This window comes from Asterias amurensis, chromosome 2, assembly GCF_032118995.1.
Source record: "Asterias amurensis chromosome 2, ASM3211899v1".
NCBI lineage: Eukaryota > Metazoa > Echinodermata > Asteroidea > Forcipulatida > Asteriidae > Asterias > Asterias amurensis.
Window position 1 is genome coordinate 5,857,161 of NC_092649.1, and position 25,337 is coordinate 5,882,497.

At 39.7% G+C, this 25,337-nt stretch overlaps 1 protein-coding gene across 2 annotated transcripts; it reads right to left on the minus strand.

Moving 5' to 3' along the window:
• Positions 1–339: 339 nt before the first annotated feature.
• Positions 340–23,683, minus strand: LOC139950218 (neurotrypsin-like). Of its 2 annotated transcripts, XM_071948848.1 has the most exons (9): positions 23,411–23,683; positions 21,170–21,226; positions 19,362–19,475; positions 18,492–18,685; positions 12,339–12,477; positions 11,525–11,836; positions 9,822–10,142; positions 4,264–4,324; positions 340–3,178 (listed from the first exon to the last, which is right to left on the minus strand). In XM_071948848.1, the coding sequence occupies exons 1-8, from the start codon at positions 23,457–23,459 to the stop codon at positions 4,281–4,283; spliced, it is 1,230 nt and encodes a 409-aa protein (XP_071804949.1). In that variant the 5' UTR covers positions 23,460–23,683; the 3' UTR covers positions 340–3,178; positions 4,264–4,280. The 2 variants fall into 2 exon arrangements, with proteins under 2 accessions (XP_071804949.1, XP_071804941.1); XM_071948840.1 differs by having other exon boundaries at positions 340–4,324.
• Positions 23,684–25,337: the final 1,654 nt, after the last annotated feature.

Sequence of the window (25,337 nt, forward strand, 5' to 3'; positions counted from 1 at the left end):
TATAATTTTATGTCAAAAACATCCATACATACTTTGTTATGCCTGAATTGATTTTTACTAAAAGTAACACCCTTTTAATTATATAGCGCCTTTTCCAAAGGTTGCAAAGCGCTCAGAGAATGAAAAGGAAAACACAACAACAATGGGAATGAAAACAAATTTAATAACAGTATAAACATGAAGGGGACCACGACCAGGCAAAGCATGCAGCACTGAGGAAAATGAGAAGTCCAGCAAAAGCCGGGAACGTGCAGGCCAAGCCGGAAGTTTTGTTTACTAAACAAAGTATGTTCTACAAAGGTCTTTCGCGTCTCGGAACCTGCAGAAAACGATGTCCCAGCTCTGATTGTGTGTACATTTTGCTAGTTTCCTCTCCCCAAAGTAACCACAAAACGTCTCCATGGATAACAACAGTATATTTCGACATGGTTTTTTTTCAGCAATAGTAATTGTGGGCCCATTTTCTATGCAAGAATGGATAGCGATATTTACCCTCGTGTACACATGCATGTACTTCAATTAAATCTGGATCTAATCGTACTTATCGAGTTTTTATCCCACAGCTGTTCGTGTTCTAAATGACAGATTTTAATCAATAATGTCCATTTCTGATTTTAATCCAATCGTGCTGGTTTTTTTTTTCTTTCTTATGTCGCCTGTTTATTGTTATACTTCATAAATGTTTATATTGGATATTCGATGTATTTTTGTATAAAATGGTAAACTTTTAGTGTGTATTTTTATATTTCACTGTACACATTTTTTTTTTCAAGTGACAATAAAACATTATCCATTCATTATTCAATAGAAGCATCTACGGTATTTGTCTTGCCAAAGTATCAAGACCAGGAGTCGAACCCGCACTCTGATATCATTGCTATGTGTTCCGATGATTCACGTCAGCCACTGAACTCTAAACTGTTGTTGCTGACGACGGCGCGGTACACAACAGTAATATTATAGTTTTACCAAAACACATACGACAACTAGTTATACAGATGGAAAACTTAAAACATAATTTAAAGGGACAACTTTATGTTGAGTGATTATTGGCATTGTTTTATTATTAGTATAGCGTAAGCTTACTTGTAAATTATTCCTAAACTTATTTCTGTGTTTTAATTTACCTGAATATGTATCTCTTATTTTCGGAATCATAAAAGTTATGACAGACTTTTTTTTTTTTTTAACAGTAGACTCGTATTTCAAAATACTCTATCACAACAACACAGACAGCAAAATATATCGGAAAGATATTCCGAGTTATCACATCTTGGTTAGGATGTCGTCATCCCGAGATAAAAGGGAGATTTAGTTTTCAAAGACAGATGGTTCTGCGATGGTAATGATGACATTTTGGCGTCATCTGCGCATGCGTCCTTCGAGAGTTTGGGATGAATCTTCGCGGTGCTGAAACGACAACGTTAGGCTGTAAAACCGTCGTAGAACCATCCGCCATCGAAATCGAAAACTCCCTACTTTATTGCAAGAAGACGACATCCAAGTTTTTCTACCTCCATGTTTCACTGCAGTGATGACCGTAATTTGTTTTCGTTATTTTGCAGGAGCCAAACTATACAGATTATAATTACATATTAAGCAAAAACTACTATTTTGTTGATAATGAAGCTAACAGGATTATACTGATACATTGTACAACGTAATGATGTAACAAGTAGGATTTGAAACTTTGCATGGTCGAAATACGATATGGAAAGGTTTGCGGTAACACAATTCAATTCAATTCAATTCATTAAGGTTTATTAAAAATATCAAAAAATACACGACAGAAGTTAAAAAGACTTAAATTGGCGTGTTTACATTCATTATTGTTAACAATGACAAAAAACAAAAAACACTGACTTAAAAGAAGAGAAGAAAAGCTCCAGGCATGAATGCACAAAAAAGATAAACATTTGATTAAATTTGATAAACAATGTAATGACTGTTCTCTAATGAGTTGGGATGGTTCTTTAAAAAAACGTTGGTCATGTATGCTCTGATCGTCTTCTGGAGAAAGATGTAATGATGTCGTAGTATTCGACCGATTGCATTGACCGCCATTTTTGACGCAACGTGCACGCCTTAAAGACATCCATTAGCTAATAGTCGTGCGCAGCGCGTATCATGACGCGCACCTTTCCGTTATACATGACCATGTCCATCCCCAATCCATTATAGAGTTGAATAATGATCGAAAACGTAAAATATTTCCGACTTTTTGCCGATTTTACAAAGCGGTACAATTCATCGCAAGAAACGTTGTCAGTATTACCAAAAGTGATTTGTTATGTGAAATCATACTATATTTCTTACTAACTACGATTGATGCAGTTAAGATCGACCTAACTTCTTTCATAAACATGTAAGCGGCTGTTTTGTGCTTACGGAGCATCCCCTGGCCGAATTTATGGTTCATAAAGCTGTTTACCGCCAGCAAAGATATATGCTAAGACGCCAGCAAAAATACATGATAAAACTAGTGACGTATCGATGCAAAATCCATCTTTGTTGTTATTGTTGTTTTTCTGTTGGAATGGATATATATGTCTTGAAAGGAAATTATAATGACATGAAATATGTTTACGCTTATACGAAAATTTATGTTGCTACAGTAAGCACAAACAAATTGCCTACGGGTAAACATCTTATCAAATTGGGATCAGGAAGTTTGTAAAATCCGAATTTGGTTGAAGTTTTAAGTGTTGGAAAGGCCCAAAGAGCCGGAACCAATTATCTTTATCTTGATGAAATAGTTTTGCCTGGTCCCCTGTCAACAGTATATTGATAATGGATACTGATTTATAAATGCTCCAAGAATGGATCAGACTTTCGTCTTCCCTGGCTCGGTTTGGTAACATTAGTTTGAATGAGAGAAACAAGATGGCTGCACATCAGCGAGATCAAGGTCTGTACCTTTACTTCAAGCCTCGATTTGATTGCTTGCTTGTCATTTTTGTAAAAACAAGATGAATGCACCAAAGAAGAGATTCTTCATTAAAGTGATCGAAACAGGATTAATGGAACTGGCTCATTAAAACATTAAAGCTATAATTCTTTATCAATGAAAATTACTAAAGTATTAATATTTAAAAGCAAGCCAGCATGGTTCAGTAGCAACGCCTTGTATAAAGACGAAAGCGATCCACTGCATGCCGTGTGTCTATATCTAGAGCAGCTGAAAATATACAAAATAAAGCACAGTGTGTTGAATTGTGCGCTATCTGGGCCTACCCCACAACATTCTAAAGACCCCGGGTCAGAATGAACCCAAATTTTGAGCCCTTATAAGGGCCGATCTGAGCAATTTCTTTGCCAAAATATTTCAACTGGAATTTTCGTCAGTTTGACTTGCTTTCCGTGTCAGGCGTAACCCATGAGTTTGTAAAGTAAAGTGCCACACACTGGCCATTTAATAGTGTCAAGTCAAACAAGTTCGGGCGGTGCACTGTGTTCAATCAACATTTTCGAACATAACAGTGAGTGACTGTGCCCAAATTGGTTCCCTGAAGGAGAATGGACGAAGAGTGTAGATTCGTGAATAAAATGTACGAGCCGAAGGCGAGTACATTCTATTCACGAATCTACACTTTAGAGTCTATTCTCCGACTTCAAAATATTTCCCCCATTGATTATGGAACAGTTTTACGGAATAGGATTTCTTAAAACAAACATTACAAAGTAACCCACAATCTTACTTTCTAAGCGTGTGCATGAGGTTTGTATATGAATCGGCTACTGGCTATTTCAACTTGGTTCGTGGACTTTTTAAGTGCTCTTCTATACACTGTTACATCCCTTTGTATACTTCTGTTTTACTCTTTGCGTTACATTTTCATCAAGGGTATGACCATTTACTCATTCTTGTGAGGTTTTCATAATAGTCTCTGTATGCTCCCCACAAGTTAAATTAGACTTGTGATAGTCCTTAGGTTTCTTGATTAATTGCTTATAGTTTGTAGTTTTATTCCTTTTAATAAACTTTCCTCTCTGTTTCACCGTTTTAAATTTTCACACTTTTTAAATTAAAATCGTGTTGAACCTTTATATAAAGCTGTATACATACGGACATAAGTAAAGGAAACATTATATAGGCTGCCCGTGTATTGTCGCAAAATCAAACAACTCGGCGATTCCTGCCTTTTCTATTTTAAGTGCAATTATTAAATTTCTATTAGACTTGTGCAATAGAACAACCAAGATACTACCTCGTGGTTATAATCTGCCACAACGCACTAACATTCATTATTCTTGGAATCTTACACTTTGACTATACAGACCTACTGCAAGGCCGGGATCTCTCCATTCTCAGATTCCATATTTCCTAAAAGAGAATAATGAGTAAGAACAAAGGAACTAATTAAATATTTGAGCAAAAATAAAATAAAACCAAATTGACGAAGAAAGCTGGTGTTGGGGATACGCTGTGACTTTCCTGAAATCGATGCATGATTGTCTATCCATTGGGGTCCAAACAGGGCCCACTTTCATAGAGCTGCTTAACGGTAGATTTTGTGCTTAACGGGCGCACCTAGCAAATTGTTTATTTCATAGCCTTGGTTAGACAAGGTTTTTTCTCAAAGCGGCAAGCAAGCAAGCAAGCAAGCGAGCAAAAAGGGTCCTTAAAGCCCCAATTTTCTGCTTAAGCACACTGTTTAAGCACAGGGTCCAATTTCAAAGAGCTGCTTTTGTGCTTAGCGGGCGCACCTATAGCAATTTGTCCTTTTATAGCCTTGCTTAAGCAATGTTTTTTTGCCTTAAGCGGAAAGCAAACAAAAAGGGTCCTTAAAAACCTCTATTTTTCGCATCAAGGAACATGTTGCCTTTGATTGGTCGAGTTGGTCTTTGAAAAGCGTTTGAAACCGTTTGTTATAAAATGTATATGGTTAGAAAGATGTTTTAAAAGTAGATTACAATGATCCACACAATGCTTCGAAATCGCGTGGTTTTCCTTTTACTTTGCAAACTAACACGGTCGGCCATTTATGGGAGTCACAAATTTGACTCCCATAAAAAAATGGCGGACCGTGTTTGTCGATGAGGTGAAAGGAAAACCACGCAATTTCGAGTGAATACTTGTGTGGATCATTATAACTATTCTACTTTTAAAATATCTTTCTAATCATGTGCATTTTATAACAAACGGTAACAAACGCTTTTCAAATGCCAAGTCGACCGATCCAAGGCAACGTGTTCCTTTAAAGCATTGGACACTATTGGTAATTAGTCAAAATCATTGTTATAAAACCTCATTTGGTAACGAGTAATGGGGAGAGGTTGATAGTCTTAAACATTGTGAGAAACGGCACCATCTGAAGAAATGTAGTTTTCGAGAAAGAAGTAATTTTCCACAAATTTGATTTCGAGACCTCAGATTTAGAATTTGAGGTCTCGAAGTACTGAGTATACATTGCTAACACACATCGGTGTATGGGTAAAAAACCAAAATTAATATTCTTTATCCCCGATGCAAATTTAACATCTATTATATCGTTGCGGTACCCGCTGCCAAAACATAGGATTCGAACTGCCTCTAGCTGCCGGCAACCTCGGTAGTCTAGTTGGTAAGACACTGCTCTAGAATTGCAAGGGTCGTGGGTTCGAATCCCACCCGAGTAACATGCCTGTGATATTTTTTCACAGGACTCGGGAAAGTACTGAGTATACAGTGCTAACACACATCGGTGTATGGGTAAAAAACCAAAATTAATATTCTTTATCCCCGATGCAAATTTAACATCTATTATATCGTTGCGGTACCCGCTGCCAAAACATAGGATTCGAACTGCCTCTAGCTGCCGGCAACCTCGGTAGTCTAGTTGGTAAGACACTGCTCTAGAATTGCAAGGGTCGTGGGTTCGAATCCCACCCGAGTAACATGCCTGTGATATTTTTTCACAGGACTCGGGAAAGTACTGAGTATACAGTGCTAACACACATCGGTGTATGGGTAAAAAACCAAAATTAATATTCTTTATCCCCGATGCAAATTTAACATCTATTATATCGTTGCGGTACCCGCTGCCAAAACATAGGATTCGAACTGCCTCTAGCTGCCGGCAACCTCGGTAGTCTAGTTGGTAAGACACTGCTCTAGAATTGCAAGGGTCGTGGGTTCGAATCCCACCCGAGTAACATGCCTGTGATATTTTTTCACAGGACTCGGGAAAGTACTGAGTATACAGTGCTAACACACATCGGTGTATGGGTAAAAAACCAAAAATTAATATTCTTTATCCCCGATGCAAATTTAACATCTATTATATCGTTGCGGTACCCGCTGCCAAAACATAGGATTCGAACTGCCTCTAGCTGCCGGCAACCTCGGTAGTCTAGTTGGTAAGACACTGCTCTAGAATTGCAAGGGTCGTGGGTTCGAATCCCACCCGAGTAACATGCCTGTGATATTTTTTCACAGGACTCGGGAAAGTACTGAGTATACAGTGCTAACACACATCGGTGTATGGGTAAAAAACCAAAATTAATATTCTTTATCCCCGATGCAAATTTAACATCTATTATATCGTTGCGGTACCCGCTGCCAAAACATAGGATTCGAACTGCCTCTAGCTGCCGGCAACCTCGGTAGTCTAGTTGGTAAGACACTGCTCTAGAATTGCAAGGGTCGTGGGTTCGAATCCCACCCGAGTAACATGCCTGTGATATTTTTTCACAGGACTCGGGAAAGTACTGAGTATACAGTGCTAACACACATCGGTGTATGGGTAAAAAACCAAAATTAATATTCTTTATCCCCGATGCAAATTTAACATCTATTATATCGTTGCGGTACCCGCTGCCAAAACATAGGATTCGAACTGCCTCTAGCTGCCGGCAACCTCGGTAGTCTAGTTGGTAAGACACTGCTCTAGAATTGCAAGGGTCGTGGGTTCGAATCCCACCCGAGTAACATGCCTGTGATATTTTTTCACAGGACTCGGGAAAGTACTGAGTATACAGTGCTAACACACATCGGTGTATGGGTAAAAAACCAAAATTAATATTCTTTATCCCCGATGCAAATTTAACATCTATTATATCGTTGCGGTACCCGCTGCCAAAACATAGGATTCGAACTGCCTCTAGCTGCCGGCAACCTCGGTAGTCTAGTTGGTAAGACACTGCTCTAGAATTGCAAGGGTCGTGGGTTCGAATCCCACCCGAGTAACATGCCTGTGATATTTTTTCACAGGACTCGGGAAAGTACTGAGTATACAGTGCTAACACACATCGGTGTATGGGTAAAAAACCAAAATTAATATTCTTTATCCCCGATGCAAATTTAACATCTATTATATCGTTGCGGTACCCGCTGCCAAAACATAGGATTCGAACTGCCTCTAGCTGCCGGCAACCTCGGTAGTCTAGTTGGTAAGACACTGCTCTAGAATTGCAAGGGTCGTGGGTTCGAATCCCACCCGAGTAACATGCCTGTGATATTTTTTCACAGGACTCGGGAAAGTACTGAGTATACAGTGCTAACACACATCGGTGTATGGGTAAAAAACCAAAATTAATATTCTTTATCCCCGATGCAAATTTAACATCTATTATATCGTTGCGGTACCCGCTGCCAAAACATAGGATTCGAACTGCCTCTAGCTGCCGGCAACCTCGGTAGTCTAGTTGGTAAGACACTGCTCTAGAATTGCAAGGGTCGTGGGTTCGAATCCCACCCGAGTAACATGCCTGTGATATTTTTTCACAGGACTCGGGAAAGTACTGAGTATACAGTGCTAACACACATCGGTGTATGGGTAAAAAAACCAAAATTAATATTCTTTATCCCCGATGCAAATTTAACATCTATTATATCGTTGCGGTACCCGCTGCCAAAACATAGGATTCGAACTGCCTCTAGCTGCCGGCAACCTCGGTAGTCTAGTTGGTAAGACACTGCTCTAGAATTGCAAGGGTCGTGGGTTCGAATCCCACCCGAGTAACATGCCTGTGATATTTTTTCACAGGACTCGGGAAAGTACTGAGTATACAGTGCTAACACACATCGGTGTATGGGTAAAAAACCAAAATTAATATTCTTTATCCCCGATGCAAATTTAACATCTATTATATCGTTGCGGTACCCGCTGCCAAAACATAGGATTCGAACTGCCTCTAGCTGCCGGCAACCTCGGTAGTCTAGTTGGTAAGACACTGCTCTAGAATTGCAAGGGTCGTGGGTTCGAATCCCACCCGAGTAACATGCCTGTGATATTTTTTCACAGGACTCGGGAAAGTACTGAGTATACAGTGCTAACACACATCGGTGTATGGGTAAAAAAACCAAAATTAATAGTCTCGAAATCAAGCATCTGAAAGCACACAATTTCGTGTGACCATGGTGCGACAAGGGTGTTTTTTTTCTTTCATTAATATCTCGCAACTTCGACGACCAATTAAGCTCAAATTTTCACACGTTTGTTATTTTGTGCATATTATGTTGAGATACACCAGCTGTGAAGACTAGTCTTTAAAAATTACCAATATAGTTTCCAGTGTCTTTAAGCAAACTTACATCTCAAATGTTGCGCACGCAGTTTGTTTACGTGCTTAAGCTCGTGAAATGGGTGTACGTTTAAGCAATTATTTTTGCTACGTAAAGGTAATGCTAAGAGATAGGACCAGTCCTAAGTTAGGACCAGTACCTCATCCTAACTTAGGACTGGTCCTATCTCTTAGCATTGCCTAGGACTAGTCCTTAGTAAGGACTACCACTGTGAAATCCACCCGTCTCTCATTTCAGGGCAAGATACGATAGCTGCTCAGGAATGCAGTAAGTCAATGGACTTTTACCCAAAGGACGTTGATTAAAAACACTAAATATTGTGGGATAACTTAATAATGCTTTTTTGGTAAAACCATGGAGGAAGGAAGAGAAGGAGAGCTCGAACGACCCGCAAAACCGCAGAGTAACAAAAGAATACAAAAAGATAGGAGACCTCCAGCTGGACGGCCGATTAACGAGCGGGATTAAATCTCTTTGTACAGAACCCGTGGTACCGCTGCTCTGCACTGTTGCCTTCGTGTAAAGTTGAATCGTTGGAGACAAGAATTGTGATCACGCACGTTTTCATCGACCGTTTGTGGTGTTTACATGGAAATATCATCGAGTATTTTTACATTTTTTGCAACTTTCCGGTCACTAGCGGTGGATCAAAATTTGGGTATAAGCACACGAGGGTGGTTTGTATTCAGTTCTGTTCATCGTTTAGGTGTCCAGTAGCGTCCAAAAAAGTTATCGCGTCTCAAAAAAGTAGTTTTCCTTAATAAGACAATGTATACGACATAAAAAAAAAACGACGCCATAGTTTGGTGAAGAACCAAGTGCGCACGCGCAAACCCACACGCGGCAGGTCGCCCATTGTTTGTGTAAGGTATGTGGGTGATTACGAGGTGTCGTTAAACGACCGCGGTACACGGGTTCGACTTTTGAAGTTTTGTTCTAGCTCCTTCTCTTTCTTCCTCCATGGTAAAACTGAATCAATTGTATTTTCCATCAGGCCCCCTATAAGTGCATAGGCTACTTTCTATACACTCATTCCTTAGAAGGGGGTTTTTACACTATTATGAGGTCGGTCTCATTTGTGATTTTTTTTAGTTTTGTACTGAAAAGCTGCTGTTTGTATAGAACCAGTTTGGGTTGGAAAGCAAGTGGTATTTGTAATCATGTAACAGTGTTCTCATTTATCCCCCGCTAATGAAATCACCAGGTTCATTGTATCACTGACTAGGACGGTTTAATCTCATGTGGAGATATCACAAGATTGCAACTATTTCACAAGGGGTTCAAGTTTGTTGTCAAACTCAAGATCTGAGATTACCTTGAAGACAGACGACTCCAGCAGTTTCTGTGCTGTTACATCTCGGCTCATCCCAGCAATGCGACGGGCAGTCAGTGATCTTGGCCTCGGAACCATCACATGTAACCCCTTGCATGTACATAGGGCCCTCTGGTTCGCCAAAGTAAGAACCGGTCTTTGCCTCCGTGGCACCAGAGAAGCCTAGCTGTCGACAGACGACCCCAGCATCAATGATATCCCAGTCTGTATCGCAGATTGTACCCCATGTTACTTTCTGGAACAGCTCAACTCGCCCACTCGTCTTGCTTTCACCTCCAACCAGCCGAACAGTTTCTAAAATCTCTAAAATATAGATATGTACATGTATGTGTTGTTAGTTGCACCCTGATGCGGCTTGCTCCGCCATCCTACCCTTTCATGTCTCCCTGCATTGTTATACATACAATGCATTTAACTCTTTTGTGGTCCAGTAATCCACCCTTTCATATTGACCATCCATTGTCCTCACCACTATCGGTTCATAGCCATGAATTGTTCTTATAGAAATTGTGATTGGTTATAATTTTTCCACTTTTTCTGTTTCCCTTTCCTTAATCCTTTGTTCTTTTTTTCTATATTTGGATGTGTTTGTTTGTACTAGCTTGTTTCTGATGAAGAAAATCCGGTTTGGATCGAAAGCTAAGGCCATCTACCCCACTCAGTTTATATTTGAAAGCTACCACGATCATCATGTTGTGGCAACAAAGATTTGTAAACAAATCCTTAATAAAACTTTGATTTGATTTTTGGCAGTTGTCAAAATAATCCGCAGAATCAAACATGTGGCAAAACACGCCTAACATTCGCCAATTGGAAATAATCACCAGCTATAACCATGCGAAATGATTATAATGTAGCACCTTACTGTGATGTCTACGAAAATCTTCAAGAACATTTTTGATTTAGTTACTAACACAAATGTAACACGCATAGAACAGAAGATGAAGTAACTTCAAGACAGAAATTAACAAAAGGTGATGAATTCACACTCTTTTAAAACCGGGTCAGTGTTACCCGGAAATGGATCAGATACATGATCGGGAAATGTGTCAAACTGGTGCATTATCTTAGTTTATACATTCTCATCACACCCCCAGGTAATCCTGATCTGGAAGTGGATCAGGTCAAATTCAATAAATGAGCAGCCAATTTAATTTTCATGCGTTCAAATTAAAGATGTTTTGCCCCTCCAGTTGTTACTGCGTTTCAAATTCAGAATTCGGCCATTCAATTTCGTTTTGAATCGAATCAAATTCCTTTAGCACTCCGTTCAATCTAGCGTATCGTCATTCGTTTTCGTGGCACACACGCCTCAAGAAGCGTCTGTGAATTTGATTGCTGCTTTGATGATTTGTTAAATTGGATGATTATTTTGTTAAATCGAATGACGCAACATTACATTTGACTAATCATAAAACGAAATCGAATGACCCCTTTCAACAGCATTCGATTTCGCGCGAAATAGAATAGCTTGGTGGTTTAATTGACTGCTCATTTGCCGAAATTGAACGAGAAAACCTATATTCTTCATTTTGTGCACACGTTATCTGTCCCATACGTTATCAGTCTGCAAAAATAATGCATGCAGGAACGTCAGAAAACATCAAAGGAATACGTATGTGAAAATAAAAACAAAGAATTAAAATTATATTGTCACAAAAAAAAAACGATCTGCCATTCCTTACTTGATTTACAGACAACTCCAGCCGTGTTGTTACACGTTCGATCTTCATCCATACAAACAAATGCACAGTCATCTAGATAATACTCCGTTCCTTTACAGGCGACTCGATCCAACACAACGGGAAGTTCTGTCGCTCCAAAGTATGATCCAATCTTAGCCTCGCTTGCTTCTAGGAATCCGAGCTGCCTGCATACAGTAGTCGCATCCTGGAAGTCCCAGTTGGTATCACAAACTGCACCCCAAGCATCGTCATGGTAAATCTCGACTCGACCACTAAGTGCGTCATCACCTCCTACTAATCGGACGATATCGTCTTCAATAAAAACAGAATAGAATCACAATTTAAAACAAATTACCTTTATGCTTATACTACAACATTGTTTTTGTCGATAACTTATTCACATGTTTATCTTAAGTTTGTTTATACCAAAAGCACAGCCGCTGTATGGATCATTGATGTTGCATTGGCTCATCGGTGGATTTTTTTCTTGAGTTATTTTTGTTAAGGTAAATCTATTGTGGATTTTAAGAAATCTTCAAAGATATCACTTCATTGGCAACAAAATTATTTTATTTAACGTGTGACACTTCATACTTTAACAACATTATGGTCCAAGGGTTTTGACAAAAATGAGGTCGTGCTCGGTTTGACTTTGCGTTCAAAACCATTGGAAAATTTGAGAGAAATTATCAAATTTTGGTTTGTAGTAGCAAAAGTACAAAGTGGTTCAAAATGATCTTTCTTTTGCATGCTGTGATAAGATATACAGACCACAATACAAATGAAAGTAAACATAATAAATTTTGAGTTTTACCTCTACACCCAAGGACTTCGAAATCCAGGCCAGGAGACGTACCGATCCAAGTGAGTAGCAGTATTCTGAGAAACCTTGTCCGCAGGACAACTGGGAAATTCACAGTCACTTGTTGTCCACCGGCGACATTGCCATTAAACTAAAATCAAATTGAAAAGTTTGGAGAGATTGTGAATGAGTGTAAGCTCATTGAGAATATGCAAATCGTTTTATTGGAAGTTGTAGCCCACTCGTCATTCGTCACCCTGTATGCATGCATTGAGTCCACACAGCTTCCGTGGACGTCGTTGACTGCTTAGTAAAGGCTAGTCTTGGTGCAAGACGTTTCTCGTTTTCTTATATCACGCACACCGCGGCCAATTCACCGACACCGCGCGCAACGACTCACCTGACTTATAAGTCCACTCACCGCCGGAGAAACGTCTTGGTCCGTGTACATGTTTGAGTTATGTGACCTAACATACATATTCAACGTGTGGGTCAACAAAATACTACGCACGCGCACAACTGGAAACAGACAAGCGGGCCAGCCTGGTAACTTGCATGCACCCGACGTGTCGAGTGAAAGCCTCGCTCTGTCATGCTACGGCGGGAACCCGGGAATATTCACCATGTGCGTTTTGTTGTGCATGCAAAGCTAGGCAATCACTGATCTTTATCTTATTATTAAAGATCAGCGGTTGCGATCGATTGTTAGAGGGAAGAAATTGTCAGTCAATGAAAAAATACTATAACAATATTGCTGACCGCATCGGCAATACTCGAGGAGTCGAGTGTTTTATTTGCGGATGAGGGAACTTGTAACTTGTATGGGTATATTTGCACATTATTTCGAAAATAAAGAAATGGCTATCTGCACTTTACTATAAAGCACAGTTTTGGGCGACAATTGTTATTCATTTCACGTCACGTCTAATTGTGGCCAAGTGTGTTGGCAAAGGATATGATTGACATGTACATGTACCTTCTTGTACACATGCACACAGTACACAACCTAATGCCAACGTGGTGTTGTGGCTGGGCTTCTTATCTTCGCGCGAAGACGTGTCAAATTACTCGTAGGCTTAGATATAATGGTGGTCGACCACCGGTTGATTTTGACCAAGCTGTGTGAGTATGATACGGAAGTTTCGGGTGTAGTGTTTATTCTTTTCTGCATAAAAAGTACTTTCAGGCACTGTGACCCTATAATTAGTTGTACCTACAAAGTTACCATTTGGACTAAGACTAAAATGCCAGAAAATCCCATGTTCGTGTACATCGATCTATTTTTGTTAGCTCTGTTGCTAATAAACATCCTCGTTCATAACATTTTAAGATTCCATTCCCCTCAATTAATTGCACTTACAAAAATTCTCAAAATCTCTCCTTAAAACAAATTTTAGGGCAAACTAAAATTCGCACATCGTTCAGCAGCAATCATGTTTACAAAAATTAAAAGACGAACGTAAATTTACAAGCCCTACACACCAACATACGCGGAAGCCTGGCTGTTTCTGGTTGCGTTGCACCGAAGACGTACAGATACCAGACTGTGGGAAATTGTGCTGATACTGCTACGTCAGAGTTATGCAGGCCTAGCGCAGCATGGCATGATTGGAATGTGCTCGGAATATCCCGAGCGATCTGTACACGGACCAAGACGTTTCTCCGGCGGTGAGTGGACTATAAAGCCCTTTTCACACGAGAGCCGAAGACCAACGTCCCTTGTTGTGGGCGCCAGTTGTCTGCCACAAAGGTTGTTTGCGATTTTATGACCAACACTCACACGACCACGCACATTGCGTTCCCGACGTCCCTTGTTTATGCGAGATCGCACTGTGGGTTATATATCAGTTCGCTGGTGCTCTGTCAGTGTCCCGTGCAATGTCATGTGTTTGCTTTAGGTTACCATCGATCATTTTTTGGCGCACCAATGTGTTTTCCAGGCATAAGAATCTTCCGGATTTTTTACCTTAAAATAATGTGTTCTCCGAGTTCATTCAGTGTAAATTTAAATTAAAAAACGAGAGATAAGCGAGAGGGTTTGCGTTCACACCACTATTTTTTGCGTGCATTAAAAGACGCTTAGAGTGTTTCTCGATCGGATTCAACCCTTGCTAGATGTTGACGTCGGCAGAGTATGCATGTGTGGAGAATTTGCGGCGAAATACATGTACTTCAATTGTACAGCGATTGATCACAACCAAATTCTTACTACCTCCTGTAATAGAGTAAGGAAAAGTCCTACTTGTGTTTTGTATGTGCAGTGCGCGCGATGTGTATGCTTTCGTTGAACATCAAAAGGACTGACTGTCAAGTCTATCTGCACACGTGCGTTTACAGATTTTCTTTCCCGTTTTTGATGCAATCAAAATGACACTGGGTAGTCGTTACATTTTGCAACGTCAAGCCGTTTGGATATCAAAGAAATTGACAAAATGATAACAAATAAACGATTTCTGAGCGTCCCGACTCCAAACATGAATGTATTCGAAAGCATTTTATTTGAAATTGCAAGCGGAAAAGGCCAGATTCAAGGCTTTCTTGATCGGAAGCTTCTTGGTCATAGAAACCATAGAAACAAACTTTGACTTTGAGGAAAGCATAAAATAAACTAATTTTCAATTCTTGCTGCCGACACCATTTTGTTGGATGTGGAATTTACGAACTTTCTCCATCAGGTAATGACGCGTACTGCTTAAAAGTTTGTGCGTAAAGAAACCCCATGGTTTGTGCATGCATGGTCGTTGTGCGATCACCGAGGACCTTTGTAATCTACTGTGTTTCGTTTCACACGAGTGATCCGGCGATTCTAAACAGGGTTGCGATTTTTTGGAGGAGGTCTTGATCCCGGTTGTTTATTACGCGGGTCCCTGGCGATTTCATCACTCGGATTCATTTCACACGACGCAAATTTGTGATTATATAACGGGAATGCGATTTCGTTCCCAACGACCATGGTTTAGAAAGCTCGTGTGAAACGGGCTTATGTCAGGTGAGTCGTTGCGCGCGCTGTCGGTGAATTGGCCGCGGTGTGTGTGAAAAGGAAACGAGAAACGTCTTGCACCAAGACTAAGTAAAGGCCGGTTTATAGTCCATCGCGCGACAGAAATCTTGCGCGCAATCCTAAGACTGAGGCCTAAAAACCGTGTTTTTTTATGATCGCGCGTCAAGATTTCCGACGCCCGACCATCGCGCGACCGACTATAACTCGGCCTTAATGATGTACCACATTTTCTCACTTTCTGCTGTTTTCCTGTCGTGCGGTTTGTTTCCATGTTCACGTGGTGAGTGAATTTTTTAAGAATCAAAATTAAGAAATGATCAAAGAAATGATAGTGTCCACTGCCTTTAAGGTTAAGGTTTATTTTGGTTAAAAAACAGAAAATACTGTAACGTAAATTAGCTAGCGCGGCGGTGATTCCCATGCGCACCAGCGGCAGCGAGCAGCAACACGCGCTAGGCGGTATGCAACTAGCCCATAGTATACAAATATTGACTGCTTCGAATGCTATGGTTAAAACTATGACTCCCGAGGTGATCCCCGGAGCGTTCTATTTTCCCTCGGCTTCGCCTCGGGAAAATAGAACGCTCCGGGGATCGCCGAGGGAGTCATAGTTTTTAACCATTGCACGAGTAAAAGCAGTCAATATTTGTTTTATAACACCCCAAACATTTCTAAATACTGTACTATTATTATTAAGTTACAGACCTGAATGCTACAATCCACGGACGACGCGAATACAGATTGCAAACACTTTTACTTTACTGCATGTAGTGTCGTGCAATCCGAAATGGTTACAGACTATTAATTTATCATCCTCGTACACGCAACGGACGTCTGGGTACTGCACGCCGTGTGCTAGTCTGTCGGACTAGCGCACGGCGCCGTGTGCTAGTCTTCGGACTAGCGCATGGCAAACCGACGCACTATCACACGGCCGTCGTCTAGCAAAACTAAGACATGTCATGTGACGCGCTCTAAACCAATGAGCAGGCAGAATACTTGCAAGGGGTGTTATAAAGTTATATATAAGAACTAGAGGGCGCACTGGCCTATATACGCGCCCCGGTATAGACCTTTTCGCAAATACTGGGGCGCGCGCGTAAAGCTTGGAATTAGGTGCATTGTGGTCTAGCTGGTAGCAAAATTTGATTAATATCTATCCCACAATGCACCTCATTCAACAGTCTGCGCTTGCGCATTGGTAATTGCGATAAGGTCTATGTGCGCAGGCGGCCATTTTCTAAGTTAACAAAACAGGGGCCTTTCTCAAACCACGGCTTGGGCTCCGGCTCAGGCTCCGCGTGCTGATATCCGTGCAATACGCGCTGCTCCAAAATGCAGGTTAAATGCAAGCTGCGTACACAGCACGCGGAGCCTAAGCCTGAGCCGGAGCCCAAGCCGTGGTTTGAGAAAGGCCCCAGCTATATCACAGCGTGTGTTTGTGCGGCCATTTTGTAAGTTGAACAAACAGCATCGCGTGAGCGTTCAATAAAAAAAAACCTCAAACGTGTATTTCATATTCAACGCGCGTGCAGAATGACGCGCTGGTCATCTTGCAGTCCCGTTGCGTTTGTGCACGAAGCTTCACTCGTGCGCCCTCTATATAACTTTATGAACTAGCCTGAACGTCTGACGTCATTCTTCGAGGCGCGTGGATAACGCCAGAGACCGGCCTCAACAATAGACCTTAATGCATTGACGGCATCCAGCCGCCATCTTAGAGGGAAAACGGTGACGAAACAATCGAGACCATAGAGTCATATAACTCTATGATCGAGACTCACAGATTTGTACGCGCGGCGCACAGTATTGGCCAATGAACAACCTCCTTTTGACCTCTAGGTGAGGGCGCCCTATTGAAATGACGTCATATGCATAAGGTCTATTGCAAAACCGGCGTGTAGTTTGACCTCTGACCTCTGACCTCAAATTCCATTGCGGACTTGAGAGCAGTGATTATTTGGGCATCAATGTCACTGCATGTATCCAATGATATCATTGTATCCAATGGAATCACTGGATCTAGCGGCAGCGACCTGTCTTTATCCTTGCGCGGATGCGCTCCGTCTAGTCTAGCATGCAACCAGCGATTAATATCAGTCTACTGCAGTACACTAATCTCCTTTGAGATTTGGATTAACGGTGGTAATCGCTGTATCCTGACTGGACTAGGTACGATCCGGTCTCACTTTTAACATTTACAGGTAGAATATGAAATAATCTATCCATAAATACTAATTGGGGATTGTTGCCGACATTCATTACGGGAAAATTTGCCGTGTTTTGTGACTTGTTTTCTCTGTTTTTGAAGCCATTTTTTACGTACGCATTTTTCTTTTTTAAATTTGAGTTGCGCCGATTGTTTTTATACATAACGACAGATATGCTCTTCGTACTGGTACATTATTTTGGTTGAGACTTTTCAGAAAAGGTTGAAAATAACCGAATTACAGAAGCCCTTTTGACTAATTAATATTCACATAGAGGTCACGCACGAAAAAACGATGCATATTCTGCAGATAAATCACAAAAGAGATTAGTGACCTGCGGGTAGACTGAGTGCGAGTGATTTTGTGACTGAGGAAGGTGTGTGTTTAAGAAGGCCGGCCGGCTATCTACCGTGAGGCTCAACACTGAGTTACCAATACATCATTTGAAAATACAAGTTAGCCTCCAGTCTATCTCTTGCAGTCCGTGTCTATTGTCAGTTTCACTGGATAAGGGTCCTCACTAGAATTTGAGGCTCTTTACGTGAGGCGGTCTAAACGAACCTGTCCTTTTGCGCTTCGTAATGGGGGTGCGCCGCGTTAGACAGTAGGGATTTTGTTGGTCGCTGGAATTCGCCACAATACTAATATTATAGGCTGCAAATTTGTGACGTTCTTTCAAACATTACATTATCGTTAATTCGTGATCGAAACTCACTATTAACATAGTACTTATAGCCTCCATTATTCTTAAAATGAAAAGTTCCAAAGTGAACGTCATTTAAACGTACATCAACAGTTAGGCCTACAAGTAAGAGTGTACCTTTTGTTTATCCAAATTTTGCCCCGCTACTTTTGCCTGTAAAGTTTTCAACAACTGAAGTTGAAGTGCAAACTCAATCTTTAATACCATGACAACCATTGGACACCGATGGACTCACCGACTGTATTTATTACCTGTATCGTATCTCCACCGATATAGACTAAATCTCTCCAGCTTTCCGTGTCGTCACTGTATTGAACGCTGAACGTTGACACGTAAGCACTTGAATAACCTTGTACTATCACTCCAGTGACAACTGGACTTGATAGTCCAAGATCAACTTGAATCCAAGAGCCCGATGCTGACCGAGGAATCCAAAAGTTGCTGCCTGTAGAAACAGTCAATTAGGCACCAATAGTATAGTAGTGAAATGACAGGAAAGCAGTCGTGTATGAATATTGGGTCGTTTTGAAACCACCCGGCCCTCCGTCTGACTAAAAACTTCCGAGAAGCGTTTTGTAAGAGATCGAAACATTGATCGATGTTAACGCATTTGCAACTGAGCTATAACCTCATTAATAGAATCTGATCCACCATGATACTTTCTCAAAACGGGTTTAACTTTGAAATAATTTTATTGTTTCCGGCTGGTCTGTTAAACTCAAGACCATCCACAGTTTCTGGTCCTGAATGGAAACTTTATGTTTTGAGTCTTTGCAATTGTAGAATAGACTTACTTCATAAAAAAAGGGTTTTAAAACAACTTCAAGCAGAGTATAATTTTAAGCACTGGTGAAATGTTAAAATAATATTTTGACAGAAAATTGAAGGTTTGTACTTATGAAATAAAAACCAACACTTCTATGGGCATTCAGTACTCTTCCCAAAGCAACACAATTCAAACATTGTTGTAAAACTAAATAATGAGGTTCGTGAGATCATTTGTTTTCGGGCTTGTCGGATGACAGATCATTTTCAGTGAAACAGACCATAGAGTACAGGATGTTTAAATTGGTGTTTAACGTTCACTGCGAAAAGAGCATAACTTTTGGAGGTCGACTTACCAACATTAAGTCGTGCGTATTTCGGATTATATGAGTTATACGAGGATGCAGTTATACTCTCATCCGGGATTAGTCCACTCTCCATACCCAAAGGTCCACTTCTACAGAGTTGTCCTAGTCACGATAAATAAACACCTCTGCATTTACATAAATTGCATTTAACATGATAATAAATAGTAATAATATAGGTTTTCTCGGTCAATTTCGGCAAATGAGCAGCCAATTTAACCACCAAGCTATTCTATTTCGCGCGAAATCGAATGCTACTGAAAAGGGTCATTCAATTTCGTTTTATGATTAGTCAAATGTAATGTTGCGTCATTCGATTTAAGAAAATAATCATTCAATTTAACAATTCATCAAAGCAGCATTCAAATTCACAGACGCTTCTTGAGGCGTGTTTGCACGAAAAAGAATGACGATACGCTTAATTGAACAGAGTGCTAAAGGAATTTGACTTGACTGGAAACGAAATTGAATGACCGAATTCTGAATTTGAAACGCAGTAACAATTTGGGAGGCAAAACAGCTTTAATTCGAACGCATGAAAATGAAATTGACTGCTCATTTGCCGAATTTGACCGAGAAAACCTATATAAAAAGACACTCATAGATTTTTCATAACAATACTAATGTTTTTTGCAAGGATTATCTAGTAGGACCTCGTTCAAAAGAAACACTTTCAATTCAAAGAGTCAATACGTCGTTTGTGATTTATAATTTAAACACAAAAAGGTTTAAAGCCATTAGACACTTATGGTAAACAGTATTGTCCAAAGGCCCACACTTCGTGTATTACAACTATAATTATAACAAACCTGTAAAAATTTAGGCTCAATCGGTCGTCAAAGTCGGGAGAAAATAACGGGATAACCCACCCTTGTTTCCGCACGTTTTGCCGTGTCATGACATGTGTTTAAAATAAATCCGTAATTCTCGATATCGAGAAATGATAATTGTTTTAATGTTTTCACAAAAGGTAAAGCATTTCATGGAATAATATTTCAAGGGAAGTCTTTCACCATTACCTTCTATAAATCCTGTAAGTTATTTGTAAATCTGTGAATTTGTTTCTCTGTTCCGAAAGTGTATAATGGCTTTAAAGGTAGTGTCATCGTTAGATCCAGAAAAAAAAAAAGTGTAATTACTATCTGAAAACTTCCAAGTGAAAAAAAGATGATAATAATAGTAAGCACCCTGCGAAGTTATTTTGTCCGAAAGCCCACGTTGATTAGAAGTTAATGAAAACATTTGAATATGAGAAACAATGCATGAGTAGTTTTTGGTTGTGTTCGGGTTGGTGTCCGTTTGCGAACGCTGCGGCAACAGATATTATGGCTGGTACACACTGTTTACCTCGTTAAAAACGTGAATTGAATCGACTTTAGTAAGAAAATACCGCGACAGATTTTAACTGTCAAGTAGACACTGTATTCAGCTACCTTTAAATTATTACATCTTTGCACGCACGTTTGAGAGTCAACAGACCGCGTGTTATTAGCGCTGCTTCACCTTAATTTTGCACTACGCTGTATAAATACAAAATATGGCTCGACCAAGGTTGTATTGTGATGATCGTGTTGGGTGTAATGGGTCGATGTGAAAAACAAGTTTTGTAATAAATATACATGTATAAAATAAAAAACAGTAAATTTAAAAAAATTAGTGTAACAAAAATTAAAATACAGTTATTGGGATTTTTAGTAGTGGTCAACGATGCATTCCAATAATCTAAAGCCTTAAAAGAAAGCACGGCAAGAAAGGAAAAAAAGAGAGAAAAAAAACAGAGTAACATAAAACTACATCACCTGTTGAATATGGTTCGTGGGTTTCCACACCGCTGATTGGATTGGCCAAAGAAAGTCCTGAACAAGATTGGAGAAAAGAAAAGGAAGTTGAAAATCAAGGGGGAAAACAAAACATACAAATCTTGCATAAAGGTGCTTAATTTGAAAACAAAATGCATCGTCCCTTTTTCCTTTTTTAAAGGATTCAAACACAAAATAGGACAAATTAAAGTACAATAAAAAATAGCATTACATCTATTCGAAGCAAGCTTTTTATTTGAAGGCAGTGGACATTATTGGTAATTACTCAAAATAATTATTGGCATAAAACCGTACTGTGTAACAAGTAATGGGTATAGAATGAAGGTATAAAACATTGTGAGAAACAGCTCCCGCTGAAGTGACCTAGTTTGGGAGAAAGGAGTAACTTTCCTCGAATTTGATTTCGAGACCTCAAGTTTAGAGATTGAGGTCTCGAAATCAACCATCTAAACGCACACAACTTCGTGTGACAAGGGCGTTTTTTTTCTTTCATAGTTATCTTGCCACTCCGACGACCGATCGAGCTCAAATTTTAACAGGTTTGTTATTTTATGCATATGTTGAGATACACCTAGTAAAAAGACTGATCTTTGACAATTACCAATAGTGTACACTGTCTTTAACCATCTACACACCAACTATGGGCTACGAAACCTTACTTGGTAACGAGTAAAGGGGAGAGGTTGATGGTATAAAACATTGTGAGAAACGGCTCCCTCTGAAGTGGAGTTGTTTTCAAGAAAGAAGTAAATCTGAAAGCACACAACTCCGTGGTGACAAGGGTGTTTTTTTCTTTCATTATTATTTCGCAATTTCGACGACCGATTGAGCTCAAATTTTCACAGGTGTGTTATTTTATGTATATAATGAGATACACCAAGTGAGAAGACTGGTCTTTGACAATTACCAATAGTATCCACTTCCTTTAAATATTTAAACCGATGTATTATAAAAAATACGACACATTCGACCAATACCTTTTGCCACTAGACTCCTTTGGTAGTTCCAAAGACCAATTTTCTCACTTCTTTTGGTGTGTCCCAACATTACAAACAAGTGTGTGAAAGTATGGACTCATTTGTCATCGGAGTTGCAAAAGAAAAGAGTGATAATTTACTTCTCAAAACTACGCTCCTTCAGAGGGAGCCGTTTCTCACAATTTAAAGACGCTGGACACTATTGGTAATTGTCAAAGACCAGTCTTCGCACTTGGTGTATCTCAACATATGCATAAAATAACAAACATGTGAAAATTTAGGCTCAATCGGTCGTCTAAGTTGCAAGATAATAATGAAAGAAAAAACACCCTTGTCACACAAAGTTGTGTGCTTTTAGATGCTTGATTTTGAGACCTCAAATTCTAAATCTGAGGTCTCGAAATCAAATACTTGGAAAATTACTTCTTTCTCGAAAACTATGTCACTTCAGAGGGAGATGTTTCTCAAAATGTTTTATACTATCAACCTCTCCCCATTACTCTCAATCAAGAAAGGTTTTATGATAACAATTATTTTGAGTAATTACCAATCGTGTCCACTGCATTTAAAACTAGCAACAGCTCTCCATCACTCCATTGCTCGTTACCAAGTAAGTTTGAAATCTTGGTGAATAGCAATTCCAGTGCCTTTTTGATTATTAAACAAAATGACACTTCCCAATCTGAATGGACACACATAAGGTCAGTCCATTCATTTATACTTAACTCAGTAAGTGCTTGCTTTTGTCAGTTTTCCCGAAAACACACACATTATCTGGTGGGTCTTCCAGATGGTCTAGACGCTCGTCTAAATATTAGACTTTTGGACAAGTCGTTGTCTGTTGCGGTGATAGCGAAACAGCTAACCATCTCGCGACAAGTGTTGTACTGCACGAGGCTACTTTATACTGCTCGAGAGCAGTTATCGTGAGCAGTAAGTCTTGCGCAGGGGCAGCCCCTTGAGAGATAGTTCCGAAAGAGCCGTTTTGATATCAATGCGACAGACATTCAAGGACTTGTTCACAAGTCTAAGTCTGTTGTTTCTCAGAAGTTACTAAACTTCTCTTGAGTTTTCGGTAAAGATGCTGGTGGTGCGGTCCTTTGTTTTGAATTCATCGCGGGACACCAGCCAGCAAGTTATGGAATACCGCACCAGGAACTTTAGAAAGATAATTGTGTCGGGTGCAGAGGGAGGAATGAAAACTCAGAGGCTTTATTGTGTAAAACGTAAACCTTTAACTTACCAATAAGAGCATTCAGCAGCAGCATCGAACAAGTAACAGTAGACATCATGATGATCGGCTATTGCAATACTACAAAGAAATGGGCACGGTCCTACTTTCATAAGAAACACCTTGGAACAATCTTTCCCCACGTGGTTAGTATTCTTGTCAACTTGCAAAAAATGTTGTCAAGAATCTAAGTACTGGCGACAGTCAGCTTTGATATACGCTGCAGAGGAACACGAAGTGGCACACGACTGTTTGAAAGTTGAAACGTTTAATTTACTCAATGTTGGTAGAAGGCTCTCACTGCCTAATATCTAACTTTCATACGGTATTTATTGTAAAACTCAAGACTTCTTGTTGCATCGAGCATAACCGTATTAGGTATTGTTTTACCCCACTTTAAGAATACATTTGAATAATTATACAATACAATAATTTGTTTGGACGGTTTCAAGAAAGGGGGTTGGACTAACCAAAATAAGTAGAAAGAGATTGCACCATATTTGGGCATATTTGACGAGTGTCTGGTGCTACCTGTCATTCCCTTGGAATGGGTAACGGATAGCATTCTCAAGAGCCACACTTGGCACTATCATTTTAAGTAAGAACAATGAGCTGAAACCACAGAGGTCTACTGACACTGCTACGGTATCAGATGGCAATCTCAGCTATTAATATTTGTTTTTAATGTGCAATCTTTTTGTCGGGTGATAGTATCAAGGAAGTTTATTCTGAAGCATCACTTCCTTGTTTCTTTTACTTTAAAGTGATAATAAGTTGCCTTTCACTAAATGGATTTATGTTGAAATTGCAAAAACATGATGGATCATAAAGTTGGTGCAGTTTGAGGAATAAAATCCATGCACATGTGACTGTATATTTGATGTCATCATGACAATAACACGACTTTACTAATAACTTCAAAGCACCTCGGAGAAGGAGCGTTTGGGAAACACAATTAGAGATAATGCATATATCAGTTATAGACTATAATGTGTTAAGATGTGATTGGTTAATGTATGCACTTCGGTTTACAGTAATTTTTTGTTGGTTCCAGCAAGCAAAGGACTGTTCCGATAAATCACAATATTGGAAATAGTGAGACAGTGCGTGGTGAGATAAAAAAACAACATCTATTAAACACAATTACAAAACAGTTGTCTTTCCGCGTTGATATGTTGATGTGGGTGAGATGGATGGCACGATGAGACCGATACCCTGATCTAATAACACACGAACATTGCCTATACCAGTTACGGTCTCCATAATTGCTTTTTTTTTTTTTTCAATCCGGTACAAGACTAAAAACTTGAATATTTTTGTTTGACATTCCCCCCTGGTTTCTAAAAATATATATATATTGATACGAATTGCGTGTACTGCTTTAAAAAGACAGGTTAAACGAAGGTTTCATGTGCAAGAATAGTACTGACTTCAAAAGGTACTCCGATTGGTCAAACTGGAACATGCCATCACTCCCGCCCACATACATGTAATTGAAACAACCAAAACGAGTTATCCTTTTATCTTGGGGTTTAAAATAGGAAGGAAGTATATATAATTGTTTTTTTAATTTTTATTTTGTGTATAGCAAAGGCTGAAGGAGGCACACAGCTAAGTAGTTTTTCCAAGTCCATTATCTCATTGTGCATTTGCGTCTTGTTTGGTAATCTTAGAGCCAGAGAGAGTCACCGACTGGAGAGTGTCATTAAAGCGGCTTCCCAAAACGATCGGCTTGAACATTATGAATTTACATTGTATTTTTGTTTATCTGCCATACCTCTAAGATTCAGGCCATTATGCCAGATCATACCCATCCACTTCATTATTCAGTGGTTGTCAACAAATCAGGAACAAATCGTACTCCCCGCATCCCCGCACTAAGGGTTTCAGAATGTCATTCCTGCCTAGGCTTGTCACTTGTTCAACTCCAAACTCAAAA

What these genes read in the sequence shown, in the direction of transcription:
- LOC139950218 (XM_071948848.1), bottom strand. Translation starts at nt 23,459, where the DNA reads ATGATGTCTACTGTTACTTGTTCGATGCTGCTGCTGAATGCTCTTATT. An exon ending in CCACGAACCATATTCAACAG is followed by an intron (nt 19,476 to 21,169) that starts GTGATGTAGTTT and finishes TATCGTGACTAG; the next exon opens with GACAACTCTGTAGAAGTGGA. An exon ending in ATACGCACGACTTAATGTTG is followed by an intron (nt 18,686 to 19,361) that starts GTAAGTCGACCT and finishes CTGTTTCTACAG; the next exon opens with GCAGCAACTTTTGGATTCCT.